Source organism: Carettochelys insculpta, chromosome 18 (genome assembly GCF_033958435.1).
Source record: "Carettochelys insculpta isolate YL-2023 chromosome 18, ASM3395843v1, whole genome shotgun sequence".
NCBI lineage: Eukaryota > Metazoa > Chordata > Testudines > Carettochelyidae > Carettochelys > Carettochelys insculpta.
The window spans coordinates 6493590-6513711 of record NC_134154.1 but is presented as its reverse complement, the minus strand read 5'-3'; the positions used below and the strand labels follow the sequence as shown (position 1 = coordinate 6513711).

The following is a 20122-nucleotide window of genomic DNA, read 5'->3' as shown; positions in this document are numbered from 1 at the left end:
CGCCCCACAGCGTGGCCAGCTCATGGGTGTCCACAGCAACTCTGCCCATATCTGAGGTGCCCTGGAGTCAGATTTACCTGAAAATATCAGGGCGGAAAGGAGAACCTTCTGACCCTGTGATCGCAAGCAGCTCAGGGCATTAGAAGGGCAATAAATTGAACTCAGCGCCGACAACTCTTAACCGGGTCTCCAGTTTGTTTTTTGCCAAATGTGGTTTTTGAAGGGGTGGGGTTGGTGATGCTGCATTCACACCCGCACTTGGCAAAGAGCTCCTCTCTTTATACCTTGGCTGAGCCAAACCCCAGAGTCTAAGCACTCTGAATACTGGGCTAGTCATGAGCCCAACCTGGCTAGAACCAACTTCCAGAATGTCCTTAGGTGCCTCCTCGGAACCAGAAAAGCAACCCAGCCTGGTGAGAAGGCTCTGTGTTGTCCTGAGCACTGCTCTCGGTCCCCACCAGGGCTCTTAACCACCTCCTGTGCCACCTGAACCAGGCCAGCGAGGTCGCCGCACCCTGTCTGGTCTCCTGGGAGCAGTGATGCCCGGGCAGATGACCTGAGGAGCCAAAACTGAGTCTTTGCTGCAGCCCCCTCACAAAGTGCAGAGCTGGCTACACACTCCAGAAGACTTGTATTGCACCAGATTGCTGGGGCCTCTGTGGGGCAAGCTCAGGCCTGGCTTCAACTGAAAATAGATTGGCCCAATGACAGCTTCCTGTGCTCTTTCCCCCAGCTCCCTTCCCAATGATGCAGGAAGCAGACTACCTTGAAGACCTTCTTGGCCCAGGTCCTGAAAGACTCTTCCTGGCCACAGAGCTCATCCCCCTCCCCCATGCGGAGGATGCGCTCCCCTCCCAGCTCCTCCAGGAGGGTGTCGACGGCACGGGCGAAGGCGCAGAAGTGGGGGTAGGCACGTGATCCTAGGCCGAACACCGAGAACCTGCAAACAGACCAGAGAGCTGTAACTACCCCAGGATCATGGTGAAGGCAGAGCAGGCAGCATCTCCTTGCAGAGGCGAGGCTCAGGCACACGGGCCTTTGCCCAGCCTGCGGGCCCAGCAGGAAAAAAGACACAAACCCTCCTGCAGCCCTCTGGGTGCCCCAAAACAAGGGCAGCAGGGCTAAGCCTTCCCCGGTCTGAAGCCAGGGCGCGGGGGGGAAGAAACGTTACAGATCTGAAGACGTGGGTCGGCCCCTCCAGAGCTCATCATCTAATAAATAACCCTTAGTTTTGCAGGTGCTACAGCACACAGGGGCATTCACACCAGCTGGCTGCCTGCTGAAATCGCAGTCCAGAACTCACCCCCGATTTGGTGCTTGGGCCTGGTTCTCAACAGTTTGCCTGGAGGTTGGTGCTCACACTTCTGAGGCACCATGGGATGGCATGGAGGAGTCTTGGGGTTGCCAGCCCCTGTAATGGGACCCCGGTCCAGGCTACCCCGACCAGCTAATTTAAGAGGAAGGAGCCCATCTAGGCTACGTCTACATGTGCACGCTACATTGAAATAGCTTATTTCGACGTAGTGACATCAAAATAAGCTATTTCGATGAATAACGTCTACACGTCCTCCAGGGCTGGCAACGTCGATGTTCAACTTCGACGTTGGGCAGCACCACATCAAAATAGGCGCTGCGAGGGAACGTCTACACGCCAAAGTAGCACACATCGAAATAAGGGTGCCAGGCACAGCTGCAGACAGGGTCACAGGGCGGACTCAACAGCAAGCCGCTCCCTTAAAGGGCCCCTCCCAGACACAGTTGCACTAAACAACACAAGATCCACAGAGCCGACAACTGGTTGCAGACCCTGTGCATGCAGCATGGATCCCCAGCTGCAGCAGCAGCAGCCAGAAGCCCTGGGCTAAGGGCTGCTGCACACGGTGACCATAGAGCCCCGCAGGGGCTGGAGAGAGAGCGTCTCTCAACCCCTCAGCTGACGGCCGCCATGGCGGACCCCGCTATTTCGAAGTTGCAGGACGCGCAACGACTACACGGTCCCTACTTCGACGTTGAACGTCGAAGTAGGGCGCTATTCCCATCCCCTCATGGGGTTAGCGGCTTCGACGTCTCACCACCTAACGTCAATGTTAACGTCGAAATAGCGCCCAACACGTGTAGCTGTGACGGGCGCTATTTCGAAGTTGGCGCCGTTACTTCGAAGTAGCGTGCACGTGTAGACACGGCCCTAGAGAGTTAACTGACTAACAAACACCGGAGCCAGGTAAGAGCCATCAGGGCTTAGATCCGGAGGAGGGCAGGGGGCTCCCACACCCACAGCTCTGAGGGGGACAGGCCAGTGCCTCTTACAACCCCTGAGTCCAAGAACAAGACTTCATTTCAAGGCTATTTGGGGATCAAATAAAGCAGACCCCCAGCAGGGGACTGTCTTACACCCCGGCTGGAATTCGTAAGGGGGCCCGAGTGAAGGGAAGCGAAGGCTGTGAGCCCCTCCAGTGCCACACTAGGTCAGCAGAGAGCGCTACCTGGCCAGCATGCCCTGCAACTTGGGATGACGAGCCCTGAGCAGCAGGAGCATCCCTTCTCCCTCCTTCCCTGGGGCACTAACGGCCTGCTGGAGACGGGCTCAGCCCTCAAGCTCCCACCTCCCTCCCTCTCCATCGTGCTCACCTCACATTAGCCAGAGGCCCTGTGCTCTCGAAGTTGTCCCTGGCCTCGGGCCCATCGCTCGAAGACTTCCGTGCATCCGAGTAAGAGGAGACACTGTTAAAACGGACCTTGTAGCTCCTGCAAACGGCAACGACAGCGAGCGTTACGGCCCCTGTGGCCCCGCTCCTGGGCCGCCACCCCAGGCAGATGAGGGCTAAGAAGTTTGTCACCAGTCAGGGCCTGAGCTCGGGGCTGTGCTCTTTGCCTGTCCTGGGGGGGCTGTTAGCGGTGCCCAGAGCAGAGCAGGGTGCTGTGCCTCTGAAGCTGCAGAGAGAGCTAACACAGCTACCTCTCTGTTAACATTTTGGGGGTCCCCAGTTCATGGCATCAGGAGTGCTGGGAGGCTGGGTGCAGCAGGGAAGGGTTTTACATGACCCGGCTCCCAGTTGTCAGTCCATGACTTGCTGGAGGGTTGGGCTGGAGTTTTCCAAGGTATTCCTATTCCCCTCCAGGAAGCAGAGATCCTTATGAAGTGTAGGGCCCTAAATATGACTATTGGGCTGGGGTTTCCAATGGTGCCTCTGGGATTTAGCCCCATTGAGAATTCCAGAGTCATCAGATACTCCAGTTCAGAAAAGCGGACCTTAGCGCACAGACCAGCGCACAGTTCTCTTCACCTGCTGGTCTGAAGGCCACTGCCCTGGGGTTCTGGTGGCTTCTCCCCAGAGACAGAGAGAGAATGGCCAAGCTGGGAGTGTCGCTAGTCAGCCTCTGGCACTGGAGAGGCCCCTGCACCCAGCAAAACCATCCCTGGGCTGGAACTCATTGTGGGACAAGAAGGACAGAGACTGTCTGTCATAGATCCAAGCTCCAGGCTAGTGTTACCGCTAATCTGTCTCCATCCATGGGCAGAATACAATTTGTTCTGGGCACCTTGTGCACCACGAATAGAAACACAAGCCTCCCGCTCTGGGCAGCTCTGGCACTCTGCTAATCAGCTGGGTGGCACCAGAATCTCTCAAGAGGCCATCCAAGCGCTCAGCTTACCAGGAGTACTGCTCCAGGCCAGGCAGGTCCTTACGGATCATAGCCAACCCCTCAAGCTGTGCTTGGAAGTGACTGTAGCAGCCAGTGCTGGGCTTGGACACTTGAGTTAGACATAGCTGCCCACCAGTGGTTGGAACATTGGCCTGCTAAGCCCAGGGCGGTGAGTTCAGCCCTTGAGGGGGCCATTTAGGGATCTGGGGAAAATAAAAAAAGGACTGCCCTCCCAAGAGGGCAGGACTGGACTCGATGACCTCCTGAGGTCCCTTCCAGCTCTGTGAGATGTGTATCACACTCAGCTACATCGCCTGCCAGCAGACCCCATAAGGTGTATGGCAAGAGGGAAGAGACAGGGTGAGAGCACATGAATAAAGCCATGAAATCCTTTTCATTGAGGCACCCCAGGGGTGGACTATTGTCCTGCTCCATCCGCTGCCCCCATTAGGGGAAAGGCCATTCAAAACCATTATGGGTTTTCAGATTGTGAGCCCTGTGGGGATCTGTCTCAGTACGCATCTGCCCAGCAGGCAGGCACCACCATCACAATCAGTATGCAAATAATTAACATCACTGCTCTGTACAAAGCAAAAGACCAAAGCCAAGACTGTCCTGCACATTAACACAAGATTGAACCCCACTTATCTTATCGCAGGCCAGATGCCAATTCTGTCTGATTAAGCAGCAGACTTTCATTGTCACCATTAGGTTTACACAAGAGACCTCACAGGGAGCTGATGTCCCAATTATGTGGACTATGCCGCATTTGACACCTATTCATAACAGACAATGAGTGTTTAACATTTTGCCATGCTGCAGCAACCGGGATCTCAAAGCTCCTGATAAATATTAACTAACTCTGGCAGCTATTCTGGTATGGCTATGATCTGAAGTGGGTCTGTCCCACGAAAGCTCACCACCTAATAAATTAGTTTGTTAGTCTGCACAGTGCTACTGGACTGCTTTTTTGTTTTGACAGAATATAGATTAGCACGGCTATCCTCTCTGTTACTCTTCTGGCAGACGTCAAATGACTTGCCCAAGTCTCTGCCTGCTTCAGTAGCCAAACCCGTAACAGATGCCAGAAAACTGACCCCCAGTTCCCTGCTCAACCCCAAGCCAGATGTCCTACAAGGAAGGACACAACCTTAGCTTGAGTACAGCACTCGTGCGCCTTGCAGGTGTTTTTGGACAACACTGCAATAAGCTGAGGCCAAACCCCTCTAATGTTGGTAGGCCTTTCAGCCCACTCGAACATATTCTAGGGTGAGTTTCACTATATTCGTGAGTCTTCCTTGAAGCTCCAACATCTGGAGTCATGGACGAATCTCAGCATTTTATAGCAAGTCACTCACCTGGATGGCTGGAAGCAAGAGTTCCAAAATGTGATCCCTCAAGGCTCAAAGGCAAATAAGAAAGAAACCGCCATTGATTATTTTTAAATACTCTCCAAGGTAAGGGCTGGCGGTACTGGCATAGAGCTGCCTGGGAAAGCTGTGACACATTGCCACCTAGAGGTAATTGGGCTTCACTGCTCCGTGTGAAGCAAAGCTACAGACTTGTGTTTGGTTCCCAGATCACCAAATTTCTCATGGGGCACTTGCTGTTGGGCCACACCAACCATAGAAGCGTAGAATCCTGGGGCTGGAAGGGACCTCAGGAGGTCATCGAGTCCAGCCCCCTGCCCAAAGCAGGATCAGCCCCAACTGAGTCATCCCAGCCAGGGCTTTGTCAAGCAGGAACTTAAAAACCGCTAGGGATGGGGATTCCACCCCTCTAGGCAATCTTGAGGAAGCAAGCAGAGGCCCTCTTCAGGGAAGACAGGGCAGTTTGGCTGCAGCCTGAACAACATGACCGCTTAGAGTCCTCAGGATGGGGACCTGTAAGAGAGGGTGGGCAGGGCGTCTCCAAACTGCCAACTCTCGAGTGGCTGTAACCGTCTGCTGTTAAGAAGGGGAAGAAGGGCCTGGCAGAATCCCAGAAGGGCTGGAAGCCAAGCCTAGTGGAAGGCTAAAGAGTCCTGAGGAGGATAGAGGGGGCCCTCAGAGTTCAGGCTATTCCCCGGAGAGAACTCTGGCTTAGCCTGAGGACTCCATGACCTCAGAGCTGCAGTGCATTGAAGCCTCCTGCATAAGAGCCCTGCAGCAGCCTCCAAGGCAGCAGGTGAAGGCTCTGAGGGAACAAACTGAGGCAGCCAGCAGGCCTGATTCCAGACCATGTCTGTCTCAGCTAGAGTTCTCATTAGAGAGAGGCACAACCGTGAGATCTGGATCCAGAGTCAGAACATATGGGAGGAGCTGGATCCTGGCGTTTGGCTTGGGCCCGCTGGGCTCATGTTCAGTTCACTCTCTCCGGGACGAGTTCAATGTTGCAGCAGCAGGAATCTTCCTGGAGTCCTCACTGCCACAGGAGCTGGGCACCTCCCTGGACAGAGAAGTGCCACTGCCCTCACTCTGCACGTAGGGAACGGAGGCACAGAGAGCCTGAGGGCCCAGCCACACCGCGAACCACCCCCAGCAGCGAGTCTCAGAGCCTGGGTCAACTGACTTGATGAGAGCTGAAGCTCAGAACGGTGGTGCAGACCTTTGGCTCTTCATGGAGCCTGGGCTCGGGGACCGGTTCCCCCTCCCCAGGGTCCAGCCTGAACCCGAGTGTCTCTTTCAAGCCCTGAGCATGAGCCCAACTCAGCCAGCCTGGGCTCTGAGATGGCTGCTGTGCTGTTCGCTGTGTAGGTGCACCCGAAGCGACTCACTCAAGGTCACACCAGCTGTCTGTGCAGAGCCGTCCCATCCATAGGTTGAACCTGGACAGCTGCTGCAGGCCCTGTGGCGCTCACCCTGTGGGTGGGACGTTACCAACAGCCGAGGGCCATGCATGGTGGAGGCACCAAGAGGTCGCCTCCCTTATCTCTGCACTCACCATGCAGGCAGCCGGAGCAAGAGCGCACGCCGCCCTACTGCACCGGGCCACCCTGCCCTGCCAGCCCGCTGCACCCCGCTTCCCAGCAGCAGCTGGGAATGGAGCCCCTCTCCGGTTCCTGCCGCCTGCGGGGAAGTGAGGCTCAGCAGCCTCAGGAGGGTGGCACAGCCCAGCTCAGTGGTTTTAACATTGGCCTGCTAAACCCAGGGCTGGGACCTGGATCCTGGAACAAAAAGGTGGCTTGTGACTGACCATTGTTATAACCTGCTGGACTTGTAAATCCTACTTTTGTCCGGGTAACTACATTCCTGTAGGCGAAGTTACAACTGTCGTCTGCATATTTGTATGCCAAATGCTGGCTTCTGTGAAGACCTCTTCAGGAGGCGTGGCTAGGAGCAGGGCTGGGGAGGGGACAGACAGCTTAAGGGGTGTCAATCCACATCTGAGGAACTTGTAGGTGGACTTGCGACCCAGCAAACAGACAGCAGCTGATTGCCTGAAAAGGACTTGGACAGGTGAGCCGCTCATGGGACAGCCTCCGTCCAGCTGTACGGTTACACAAAGAGAACAAGGGACTGCCCTCCACAGGGGAAAGGTATAAACGGACCCTGGGGGATTCCTCCATCTTTTGTCTCCATCTTTGTCTTGATCCCGCCTTGAAAATTGCTTGACACACCCTAAGGAAAACAAAGTACTTAAGATCGGTTCTGACCTGAGGATTTCACCTGGTATAAAGGCGAGCGTTTCGGGCGAGTCCTCATAAGTAACTAGACCTTTAGGGGAAGAGAATTAGCTTTGCATTTTCTCTTCTGTTTGATTTGGTAACTCACAAGCTGGGATTTCTGCAGGCCTGACTGGCTTTGCTGCCATGGCCAACAAACCGATAGAAAAGGCATTGCAAAGGAAAAAGTAACACCCGCTTCCGAGTCCCATCTCTTGCCTTGTTGGAGTATCTTGCTGGAGGGAGGAAAGGGGATTTCATGCCAGGGAAGGCATACACTTGGTCCTCCAGAGCCAGGCCTACCAGGCAACCCCACAGCCTGCCAAACACTAGAATTCTGGATCAGCTTTACCCTCAAGCAACTGCCCAGGGTCCTTTTCTTCTGGGAGGGCCACAGGGCAGCTCCTGACCTGGTTCTTCCCCTCATCTAGCAGAGCACGACATACCAGGCCCAGTTCCACAGCCTCTCAGAAGGCTGAATCCCAACCCTCGGCAGGGCCCACCCGATCTCTTGCTTGGATCCCTCCAGACCGTGAGGCCAGTCCTGGCTAGACGAACATCCACCAGGCAATGGAGTGGTGTGAAACTGCCAAAGGAATTTCACCTGCAACCTCAGTCTGGTCCAGAGGGGAAGGTCAGGGCATTGGACTGGCTGTCTGAGTGCATGGGAGGCCCTGCTTATAGCCTCAGTTGGGATTTTAAAGCTGATAACCCATGGGATAGATGTGGTCCCTGCTGCCCCAGCTAGGGGCCAGCTCTGCTGTGATGGGTGTGAGACAGGGCTCACGTCTGAGCCTCTTACTTCCTCTCTTCCAGGTGTGAATTGGGATTCCTCATTTCCATCATGGCGCAGCCGAATTTCTGGGAAGAGAGGAACAAAGCAGGGTCGTCAGGTCTACAGGCCATTCTGCGGGACTCCAGAGGTAAGGGTGGGTCTGTGTGGCTGCTCCAGCCTGCTTTCACCAGCAGGAGCCGACCTTTGGCCATCTCCACCACACATTGGGCCTGAACTCATCTATTGGTCTGTAAACCCCAAGCACACCTGTCGAGCTCAGCAAGTTGGCCAATAATAGTTTGCCCGTACATGCTGCCTTACATCAGATGTTATCTAAGCACCGAGGCCTGATCCAACTCACTGTAAATGATGGGCATTCTTCCACTGACTTTAACGGGACCCAGAGCTGGTTTTTAATGAATCGAACCTCACAGATGGGTAGATGTTCTCCCTTTTCTCAGATGGGGAAACTGAGGCAAGCTTAAGCTGCGAGGCAGGTTTGAGTCCCATGATGCCCACTCATATGCTTTGACCTCTGTGCCGTATTCCCTTTCATGGCTCCTTCCCCACTCTAGCAAGATAAATGCAGAAGTGGGGGCCAGCAAAGTACCTCCAAAACCTTATCTACCAGGTTTTGGGATAAACTTCCCCCCGCAAAATCCTAAAAACCTTAGATTTTGGGGATAAAATTTGCTGCCACTACCCAAGCAATAATAAGGAAACCAGGGAGAGACGACTTGGGAAATCTCAGCCCCAAAAGTAAAAACCAGGACACAAACATTAACCAATACCAGGTTAACAAAAAGAAAAAGAGAATTTTTATTACTACAATATTCGTGTTGCAAGCCTCACGATGAGATGGAAAAGTCACAAAGTAAAACACATGGGGAGTCTCCACAATGGGCCCAGAACTTAGCTACAAGGACAGTAAAAGAACATTTCTAAAAAGTGCACAGACATCAGATCCCACTTCCCAAACCATAAAACAATAAAGCCTAACGGACTGATCTAAACTTTACCCCACTTACAGAAGATTGGAAGGCCTGTTTTCGGAGGGAGATATTCTGTCTCTCTCTCCCTCATGGCTGGAAAGAAACCACAAGACCAGAGGACAGAAAAAGGGAGGAGCCAAAAAATTCAATTCTTACCTACATTCCTACAGGCCAACCCCACCTGGCTAAGGAGGTTAACCCTTTTACTCCCAGGCTGCCGGCTAACCCTCATGATCATGACATTCACCCTCTCTGCAATGAGCGAGCTACGCAGGGGTGCCATGGCCCCTCCCATGCCAGTACTGCCATGCGCAGTGATGGAATTGTTCTTACGTCTTTCCTACCTCCCCGTTCTCCGGCGGGTCTCCGTTGCCAAAGGTGCTGGTGACCACCAGGACTAGGGTTTCATGCTCCAGGTGGACTATATCGTACTCGTCCATGGACATGACCTGAGACAGACAGAGACGCTGGTAATAGCCTCCTGCATGGGGACACTCATGACCAGTCAGTTGACTCGGCTCTGCAGCCAGGGGTCAAAGCCATTCGCTGATGTCCGTGGGGTTCTGCTGGCTGGGAGCATGGCCTGAGGCTCTGGCAGAGAGCGTGGCACTGAGATCCAACCCATAATATTAAAAGGGAGGGGGGTCCAGAGAGCTGAGAAGAGACAATTTGTGCTCCCCTGGGGCCAATCCAAATTCCATAGGGCTAGGTGAGTAACAGAGGCAAAGATGGGCCCAAAGGCTCTCCAAACGGGTTAAAATTGAAGACAGCTTCATTTGCCTCCTGGCCTCTCTCTCCTACCCTTTCCCAGGGTGGAATCCTGCCAGGTGCTGAGGGCCTGCTATTTCTGGGAATGTCCCTGGGAGTTCAGGCTGCCCAACAGCACGCAGGTGTACGCAAGTCACAGTCGTATGCCCCGTTCTCAGCGGGCAGAGAGCTGGCACCCTACCTTGGCATCGAAAGCGTGCTTGAAGATTTCACATAAGGTTTTTGCGTAGACCTGGGACTTCCCTGTTTCAGTGGCATAGAGGATGGTGGCTTTGACCCTCTTGGCCATTGCCTGCCCCATCAGTTTGGCTGAGAACTTCACGGCTCTGGGAAGCAAAAGGAAACCTCAGTGAGGGACTTGGACATAAGCCCCGTCTGCATGTTCCCCCATCCGCCCACCTGTTCCTCCTTCCCTCCCTCTCCTGGCTTTCAAGCATGGCTGTGTCATCCCAGAATGAAGTGAGAGTTTGAGAGTCTGGCAAAAGCAGGAAACTTTGTTTTAAATAGCCCCTGCACCCCACTCAGTCATTACTTACAAGTGGGTGAGGTGGAGGGAGAGCCATGCCTGTTAAGGCAGCGCACAGAGCTCCAGGCAGTGGGAACCAGCCCTCTGCTGCCTGTGGACAGACCCCAGTGTACTGCTGGCTTTCAGGAAGTCTGCCAGCTCACGCCCTCACGCTCCATCCCCTGCACTCACCCACACTTAGGCAGCATTTGGGAAACAGCTGTTTCCCTTGTTTCCAATGACCCAGATGCCAACAAAGCTTTTGAGTTTGTATTAATAAGAAAAAACAAACATTTCCTTCTTTGTGCACAGGGTCCACCCACTACACTGGGCTGGGCTCTGGGAATAGCATCATAACCTGAACTGCCCCTCTCCGCTATCAACTGGCATGTTTGTTCTGTCCTGGCCCAGTGGGGAATGCACCAGAGGCATGATGCGACTTCCAGGAGCAGTCCCTGGCGGATCAAGCCCACCGACCAACTCACCCGTACACGCATAAGGCCAACAAATGCTGGTCGTCAGCAGGAGGGAATAAGCACGTGACCTTAGGGGCTATAGCCCTGTGCTCTACCGCGTGAGCAAAAAGCCAGCAGGCCCTCAGCAAGGCCGTAGTTTGGAGACTTCGCTCCCCCTTGTCAGTGGTCTCAGAGCCGCTGGGGTTACACATGGTGCTGCGGGGCATTGGCTCTAACCACCTGCCTTTTGTAGCCTGCAGCTGGAATCTGTTTCCTTGAGCAGACGCACCCCTTAACACTTCTTGCCCCAGAATTTTCCACTATTTCTGCTGTTAGTTCATCTCCAGCAGCGCTCGCACTAGTGTGGACAGGGGATCACCTGTGGTTGAAGCCCAATGTTATCTAACCCAGCTCAGAGCAACTCTACAGGTATGTCTACTCTGGAGGTGTAATTTCCAGCTGTAGGAGACATACCTGCACCGGTTTTAATCAAGCTGGGTGTGCTAAAAAAAAACAAAACAAAACAAAAAACACAGTAGCCATAGGGGTGCAAGAAGTGGGACGGGCTCGGTGCCAGGGCTACAATCCTTCCTTGGATCCTAGGCATGCATTGGGCGTGAAGAGTCCTTCCAGATGCTTGTACTGCTACAGCTACCAGTGGTGGCAAAGGGGAAAATTTGGGGCAAAAGGTCTGGCAGAGTCAGATCGCTTAATGTACTGTAAGGCCATGGATATAATGATGTACACGCCTGTCTGTTATTGTAGGGTCATACCTAATAGCTGGGTTGTAGGCACAGGAGATCTGCTTTCAAAAAGATTCAGCACTTTCTCTTTATTATTTTTTCCTAAAGTTACACCAAGTTAGCAACCGGATCAATCAAATATCCAAGTTTCAGCTACACTGGACTGTGGATGAGAATCTAATTGGGATGACCAGCTCCCAGCCCTCCCCTTTCCCTTTTGGCCCCGGTTACAGCAAAATCTGTCCTGGTTTCGGGCAGAGGGCAGATTTTTTTAAAATAAGGGGCAGGGGTTCGGGGGGTAGGGAGGAGAAAAAGTCCAAAATGGATTTTTTTGCCCCTCCACCTGCATTATGATCTCAATGTATTTGCCTCCGGGCAGTTCCTGTCCTCTTCTCAGCCTGGTTCATTATGGTAGTTACCTGCGGCTGTAACACACCTCCTGTATTCACCCTTCCATGTCAATTTCACCCACTCATGTCAGACGCCACTGGCCTCCCCCAGCCCTGGAACTGCTCAGATCAGCAGAAGCAGGGATGGATCCAGGAGGAAGCCAAGAGATGAATGGTCTGGCTCCGACACAGCCAGTTCTGGACAGTATCTAAATCAGCCTTGTTACGAAACCCCACCTGGCCAGGAACGTTCTGCTCACTCAAGCAGTCCCCTCTTGTGTGCGGGAGCAGGCAAAAAGCAGATTAGCTCAGAGCCAGGCAGAATTAACAGCAAATTAAATAAAAAAATTAAAACCACCTACGCACCCAGAACAATGGAGGGGATATTATTTAAAAATCGTACCTGCCAAGTTCACCTACTTGCAAGGCTGTTTATCAGTTCTGTGCTCACACACAGAGCTGCTATAATTAACAGCCATTGTGTCCTCTTCTAACTCAATAGCTCAGTTAATCTTTTCGAATCTTCTCCCCCCACAAACTCTGGTTGAAACCCCTGCACCAGGCATTGGCCCCAAGGGTGTATTCTGGTTGCGGTGGCTTCATGGACGCACCAGGGAAACCAGCTTAATGGGACTGGGGACATTGGATGAGAACAGAATCCTGCCAACAGGAACACAGATGTAGCCATGTCTAGAGGATTCTGTCACATCATTGACCATGTTCGGGTAGTCTGTGACATGACACCCATGTTACAGGTAATAATAACAACAATTTGCTTGTGTATAGGACATTTTCATAAGTAGGTCTCAAAAGCACTGTCCAAAGAAGGTTAGTGTTGTTATCCCCATTTTACAGATGGGAAAACTGTGGCAGAGAGGCATGATGTGGCTTGCCCAAAGTCACCCAGCAAGCCAGTAGCAGATTCAGAAATAGAACACGAGTCTGCTGAGTCCCAGTCCATTGCGTTCCCCACCTCTTCTCCCACTCCCCCGAGGAGGGGAGGCTTTCAGACCAGGAATAAAATCCCAAGATTTTTCAAAGCTGCTTGACTACAATTGGACCGATCCCTGCTTGACATTCTGGGGCGCTTAGCTCTAGGGGGTTTGTTCTGCCCATGGGAGGGATGGGACAGTCTATAAAATATGAAGACCGGTTTAGATTGCAGAATGTCCAGATGCAGAATCCTGGTTTGAGTTCATCTCTTATATCCAGGTGGATCGGGGACCCCTACCATTCCCCCATCACACTTATAAAAGAGTTTGGTCCCCTCCAATGGCAGGGGAGCAGTCTGATGGACTATCCCAAAAGGCAAGGACGAGGATGCTGGGAGCAGGAGTTGCCCTTCATTTAAACCCGCGTTAAAGGGGAGAAACGGCAAGGGAGTTACATCGTGTCAGGAAGGAGAGAAGGAAGGAGAATCGGGCCTTATCACCCCAGAGAGAGGAAGCGGGAGGAGGTCTTTGAACCCTCTCCCCCTGGCTAGGACAACCAGAGACACACTGCTGGAGAAGGCACTGATGTGGGGGAAGAGACCCAATGAAGGCTTTTAGTTATTTTATCCCTCCCTGTCCCATTCGCTGCTCCAGTGGCAGGCCCCGAATGCTGCCTACTTCTCCAGGAACCAATCTCCTGTGTCAGCTAAGATGCTCTGGCAAAAGGAGAGGCCGTTAGAGGACAACAGAGGAATCACAGGGGGTGAGGAGCTGCATCACCGCCCCCACTCAGCACAGCCAGCCGAACAGTCACCGGCCTGCGCGCGACATCTCTCTGGTACTCACTTGGCTAGCTTTTTGAAACCAATGGCTCTCTTTTTGGTCGGAGTCCCATTGATGCCTTTCCAGACGTGTGTGTTCCACGGGTCGGGCTAGGAGGAAGAAGACGGTCATCAGCTGAGGGGCAGAGCTTTGTTATTCAATGGGGGTGAGGTCTGCGGGGCCCAGCCATGGAATTGCGTCGGCCTGGAACAACAGCTTGGTTTGATACATTCACAGCTAGAGACCAGCTGGCCTCAGATCCTCTTCAGGGGCCTTTATTTACAGGACTCTTGTGTGGTGCCAGCCACCCCAGCAACCCAGCTCTTTAAGCTTTGAGATGACCCTTTCTGCAGGTGCTGCGAGGAACGACTGGTTGCACCAGGGTTTCACCTCGCTGTCCCAGGCCGGTGAGAGCCCTGCTGCCTTGCCACTGCCTGGTCGAGGACAGAGCCCTTTTCGCCTCCCAGCTGCGAGACTGTCCCAGTGAGCATCTGACAACAGGCCTCACCCCCCCGCAATGAACTGACTTGTTTTCTCCTCTCTTGATGTTCACAACTCCATGTGAACTGCCGATAATGGGCGATTTCCACCCTGACTGAAGAGACCGTGTCAGCCCTGGCCCTCCCCTTGACTGAGACCCCCCTCTTTAAATCCTCCTCTGAAATGCCCCCCACACATGCATCTGATGAAGCAGGTCTTTGCCCCCGAAAGCTTATGCTCCAATAAATCTGTTAATCTATAGGGTGGCCCAGGACTTCTTGTTGTTTTTGAAGATACAGACTAACACGGCGACCCCTCTGATACCAGTGAGCATCGCGAGCGAACGAGCAGGGAGATACAGGAACACACCCTTCCACTTTCCCACAGGGCCCTGAGAAGGGATGGATGCTACGAGAGAGGGTGAACAGTTGTGCAGTGCCCACTGATTCAATGCCATCTCCACGGTCAGGTTCAGGGTAGGTGGAGAACCCAGATGACCAGATGGCTCCTTTCCCGGGTTATTCATTATGGGATGCAGCCTAAAGCAGGTGCTGAAGGAAAGCTGCAAGAGCACAGGCATTTGACCAATGAGGACATTCTTTGCAGGGCTAAGCGCTCCGTTGCTGCCCTTACAGCCTAGTGCTCATGCTGTGCCCAGCCGGCCAGAGAACAGAGTCAGGTTTTCCACCTTCAAGCTGGCAGGAGCAGCTCACTCAAGTTCACAGGATGGTAGAGAAAGAGCAGGGGTGACAGGGCTGGGGGAGAGCAGGCCCGCCCATGGCTGATGGGCTCCAGGAGGGGTGCTGCTGGGTTGCCCTGGGATGAAGGATGGGACCGTGTTGATTCTCTGGCTCTGGCAGAGATGCGAATAGCCACCTGCTCCGGGGGAGACACGTGCAGAAGGTTTGCAAACCTGACTCTGATTGTACCTTGCACCTTGTAGCACTCGGGCTCGTTACCCAGAACCGCGCCTTGCAGGGACAACTGTCAGGCTACAGAGCCATCCGAGGCGGGGGCAGAGGCCCAGATCCTTGCGTGCAAAGGGTGGATGTGTAGCACGGGCTGTGGATGGTACCTGGTACTCGAAGGAGGGCGTGAGCCGGTAATTGAGCATCTCCTGGTGGAAGACCGGGGTGATGCTGCTGGACATCGGGGGCACGATCCACACCCAGTCGGCAGGACACCCCCCCCGGCAGCGGTACTCGTTCTCCATGTGCTTGATGAAGGACTCCGTGGCCGAGTGGTGGTCTACAATGGTCACCTTGTCGCTCTGTCACGGGGAGGGAGAAGAGAGCCAGGTGTAAGTGCAGGGCAGCGCTCCTTGGGCTGCAAGCACAGGAGCGTTAAGACGCAGAGCTGGGAGCAGAGCCCGCGGGAGGGCTAAAAACGAGCGTCCCCGTGAAAAACTGCAGCGGCCGTTCGGACAATCCACGGCTTCTGCTCAGGAGAAGTCAAAGGCTGGGAGCAGGCCGCTCGTCCTTCCAACGGAAGGAGTCCGTCAGCAGCAACGGGGAGCGAGGAACCATCTGGAAGGGTCTGGGGGTGGGGGAGGGAGGTGGCTGATTGAGAAGGCAGCTCTCACCATGGCACTTCACCTCATTAGAGCCCCCCGAGGTGGTCAACCCGTAGGAGGGACCCAGAGCCCCCGTGGTCTGGTCAAGGTGGATCGCCAGCCACGCAGCCCAGCTCTGTTCCCTTCCTCGAGGGCTGTCCTCCCAGCTCACGTTGAGCATGCCAAGGAAAACTGCTGCTGGAAGACGCTGCTCCCTAAGACCCAGCTGTTGCCCACGTGTACCTCCTGCGTGACACACCAGGGCACTAGGATCCTCATCAGGGTCTCCCAGTGCCAGGCGGCTCTCTAACCCAACCACTAGTTTTGGCTTGGACAAGCCAAAGGCTCGCATCTCTTTAAATGCAAATGTGGATACCCAGGGCCAGATCCTTGACCTGCTGCCCCTGCTGCAGTGTAGCGCGGCTGGGGATCCCCTCTGGGCAAGGCTTGCACAGAGCTAAGGTCGGCAGCCTCCTGCCACTCGTCTGTGCCAGGCCCAGCAGCCTGAGTGTGATAACATTCTCCTGGGGGCCACTCCAGGGCCTGGGACAACCCACATTAAGGAGGCCCCAAAATGGCAAAGCCCCTGCTGAGTGGCACAGCCCAGACGTGGGTCTCCATCCCCTCTGGGTCAGGACAGTGCTGCAACAAAGCATGTGAAACCACTTGCTGCCATGGGGCTGGGGCAGATCTCACCACAGCCCCTTCCTGGCCAGCTCCTGAGGCAGCCCCAGGGGCTGGTCTTATTCCTAATGCCAGTCCTTCAGAGGATAACTGCACATCAGTGGGTTGAGCATTGGCCTGCTAGACCCCAGGGTGAGAGTTCAATCCTTGAAAGGGTCTGGGGCAAATAGACTTTTTAAAAAAAACTGCTGAGGATGGTGCTGGGTCGGACTGGACTCAATGATCTCTCAAGGTCCCTTCCAGCTCTATGAGGACGGTCTAGCTTCATACGTTTATAATAACCCTGCCCCAGGGGTACCTGGAAGCTGTACAGAACAGCGATGTTAATCTCCACCAGCGCCTGGTCCTTCCACAGCGAGGAGGTTTTGCGCATGTCCAGGTTCATCTTTTTGGCAACTTCCTGCAAAGATGCAGTAACCAGTGAGTGCAGCCGAGTCCTGGCTGCAAAGTAGGGCCTGAGGCTTCTGCTGTGGAGAGCGAGCTAGCACCGGGGAAGCCCTGTCTCCACCTCTGGCTGGGAACGTCCACGATGGAGGCAAAGCTGCTGGGTACATAACCTGCCTGTCTCACTGCATCTCGTCCTGGTGGCCTGGTTCCCTCCTGAACAGTCAGGGCCCAGCCTTGCACAAGGGCCCTCAGCACAGACCAGGTGCCAGCCCCACGCCTCACTTGAATAAGGACAACACGGAGCAGGTTCACCCGTGCGGTAGCACTGTGAAAACAAGCCTCGGTTATGAGGCAGTGCTGGGGACTAGATGTTCGAGAACAGCTGGCAATTGCTGCCCGCCCGACGCTCAGTAGCAAACCACAGGACAAGGCAACATTTGAGCCTTTTGTACTGCAAGCTTCTGTGACTGTGGGAACCCACCGGGAGGAGACAGACATGAATGCAGAGTGCTGATCGCCAGCCAAGGGTGTCACGTCCTGCCCCACAAGCAAGGCCCATCCACGCCAAATGAACTCTTGCGGAACACGGAAGAGGACAAAAGCCTCTGCTCCGTGCTCCTGTCCCATCCCGGAAAAGAGTCAGGCAAGCGACTTCCTACCGTCAGCTGAGCTTGCAGCTCAAAGAGCCGGGGGTGTGGGGGCAGGAGGTGAGGAGAAGTGTCTCTAGGGAGAAGGAATGCGGGTCTTGATGCTGCTGGGACTTGGAGGGCCAAGGATTACTAAGCATAAGCAAAAGATCCTGTGCGCTTGGCTTGGCTTAGCCCTGAGGGCCACCAGAGCTTTGCTCGGCCAGATGCTACTATTACGTTTTAAGACTTGAGACTGGAATTAATTTGTGTCCCCATTCAATGGCGTTAACCTTGTAAATAACGCTCTCATTTCCTTTGGCTGCTATAAATCCTTAGCCCAGGGCCAGGGAACCTGCAGGGCTCAGGGTTCAGCCTCCTCCCTCCGCCGAGGGGCGCAAGCCAGTGCTGACACTCCAGCACCGTTGGTGGGGCGCTGTGGCTGGAGTGCGGCTGCGAGGGTGGGAGAGCCTCGTGAGCCCAAGCCAGGGCCATATCGGGCCGCAGGCTGTGCCTGGGAGGTGGATGAAGTGGCTCTGCACAAGGAAGGGCTCCAAATCATGGTCATTGAAGGTGCTTCCCTCCAGCACAGAGCCACATGTGGTCCTCCGCCTCCAACCTGTGCCAGCTAGGCATCCACGCCCCAGCACCTCTCCCTGGCCACTCAAACCCTGCACACTCCCTCTGCTCCTGCAAGAGACCTCCACACTGCTCCTGCACCCCCTTCCACGCTCCCCCAGCTCAGTCTGTTCTGCACCGTCCCCCCGCTCAGCCCCCACCCTGCTCCTGCACTCCCTTCCACGCTCCCCCAGCCCAGTCTGTTCTGCACCGTCCCCCCGCTCAGCCCCCACCCTGCTCCTGCAATCCCTTCCACGCTCCCCCAGCCCAGTCTGTTCTGCACCCTCCCCCTGCTCAGCCCCCACCCTGCTCCTGCACCCCCTTCCACGCTCCCCCAGCTCAGTCTGTTCTGCACCGTCCCCCCGCTCAGCCCCCACCCTGCTCCTGCTCCCCCTTCCACGCTCCCCCAGCCCAGTCTGTTCTGCACCGTCCCCCCGCTCAGCCCCCACCCTGCTCCTGCACCCCCTTCCACACTCCCCCAGCCCAGTCTGTTCTGCACCGTCCCCCCGCTCAGCCCCCACCCTGCTCCTGCACCCCCTTCCACACTCCCCCAGCCCAGTCTGTTCTGCCCCTCCCCCCGCTCAGCCCCCACCCTGCTCCTGCACCCCCTTCCACACTCCCCCAGCCCAGTCTGTTCTGCCCCTCCCCCTGCTCAGCCCCCACCCTGCTCCTGCACCCCCTTCCACACTCCCCCAGCTCAGTCTGTTCTGCACCCTCCCCCCGCTCAGCCCCCACCCTGCTCCTGCACCCCCTTCCACGCTCCCCCAGCTCAGTCTGTTCTGCACCCTCCCCCCGCTCAGCCCCCACCCTGCTCCTGCTCCCCCTTCCACGCTCCCCCAGCTCAGTCTGTTCTGCACCGTCCCCCCGCTCAGCCCCCACCCTGCTCCTGCACCCCCTTCCACGCTCCCCCAGCCCAGTCTGTTCTGCCCCTCCCCCTGCTCAGCCCCCACCCTGCTCCTGCACCCCCTTCCACACTCCCCCAGCCCAGTCTGTTCTGCCCCTCCCCCCTGCTCAGCCCCCACCCTGCTCCTGCACCCCCTTCCACGCTCCCCCAGCTCAGTCTGTTCTGCACCGTCCCCCCGCTCAGCCCCCACCCTGCTCCTGCACCCCCTTCCACGCTCCCCCAGCTCAGTCTGTTCTGCACCCTCCCCCCGCTCAGCCCCCACCCTGCTCCTGCACCCCCTTCCACGCTCCCCCAGCTCAGTCTGTTCTGCACCCTCCCCCCGCTCAGCCCCCACCCTGCTCCTGCACCCCCTTCCACACTCCCCCAGCCCAGTCTGTTCTGCACCCTCCCCCCGCTCAGCCCCCACCCTGCTCCTGCACCCCCTTCCACACTCCCCCAGCCCAGTCTGTTCTGCACCGTCCCCCCGCTCAGCCCCCACCCTGCTCCTGCACCCCCTTCCACACTCCCCCAGCCCAGTCTGTTCTGCCCCTCCCCCCTGCTCAGCCCCCACCCTGCTCCTGCACCCCCTTCCACACTCCCCCAGCCCAGTCTGTTCTGCACCCTCCCCCCGCTCAGCCCCCACCCTGCTCCTGCACCCCCTTCCACACTCCCCCAGCCCAGTCTGTTCTGCACCCTCCCCCCGCTCAGCCCCCACCCTGCTCCTGCACCCCCTTCCACGCTCCCCCAGCCCAGTCTGTTCTGCCCCTCCCCCTGCTCAGCCCCCACCCTGCTCCTGCTCCCCCTTCCACGCTCCCCCAGCCCAGTCTGTTCTGCCCCTCCCCCTGCTCAGCCCCCACCCTGCTCCTGCTCCCCCTTCCACACTCCCCCAGCCCAGTCTGTTCTGCACCCTCCCCCCGCTCAGCCCCCACCCTGCTCCTGCACCCCCTTCCACGCTCCCCCAGCCCAGTCTGTTCTGCCCCTCCCCCTGCTCAGCCCCCACCCTGCTCCTGCTCCCCCTTCCACACTCCCCCAGCCCAGTCTGTTCTGCACCCTCCCCCCGCTCAGCCCCCACCCTGCTCCTGCACCCCCTTCCACGCTCCCCCAGCCCAGTCTGTTCTGCCCCTCCCCCCGCTCAGCCCCCACCCTGCTCCTGCACCCCCTTCCACGCTCCCCCAGCCCAGTCTGTTCTGCACCCTCCCCCTGCTCAGCCCCCACCCTGCTCC

The 20122-nt window shown here is 56.0% G+C and overlaps 1 protein-coding gene across 3 annotated transcripts in view; it reads right to left on the bottom strand.

Annotated features, from left to right (window-relative positions):
- Window positions 1-20122, bottom strand: part of NOS1 (nitric oxide synthase 1) — a 143282-nt gene that overhangs the window by 18113 nt on the left and 105047 nt on the right. For all 3 annotated transcript variants that reach the window (XM_075012302.1, XM_075012301.1, XM_075012303.1), the window contains exons 11-18: window positions 16684-16785; window positions 15225-15419; window positions 13694-13779; window positions 10005-10149; window positions 9400-9504; window positions 8091-8149; window positions 2629-2745; window positions 766-940 (exon numbers count right to left, since the gene is read on the bottom strand). In XM_075012302.1, coding sequence (XP_074868403.1) covers window positions 766-940; window positions 2629-2745; window positions 8091-8149; window positions 9400-9504; window positions 10005-10149; window positions 13694-13779; window positions 15225-15419; window positions 16684-16785 — 984 coding nt within the window. The remainder of the gene's footprint in view (window positions 1-765; window positions 941-2628; window positions 2746-8090; window positions 8150-9399; window positions 9505-10004; window positions 10150-13693; window positions 13780-15224; window positions 15420-16683; window positions 16786-20122) is intronic.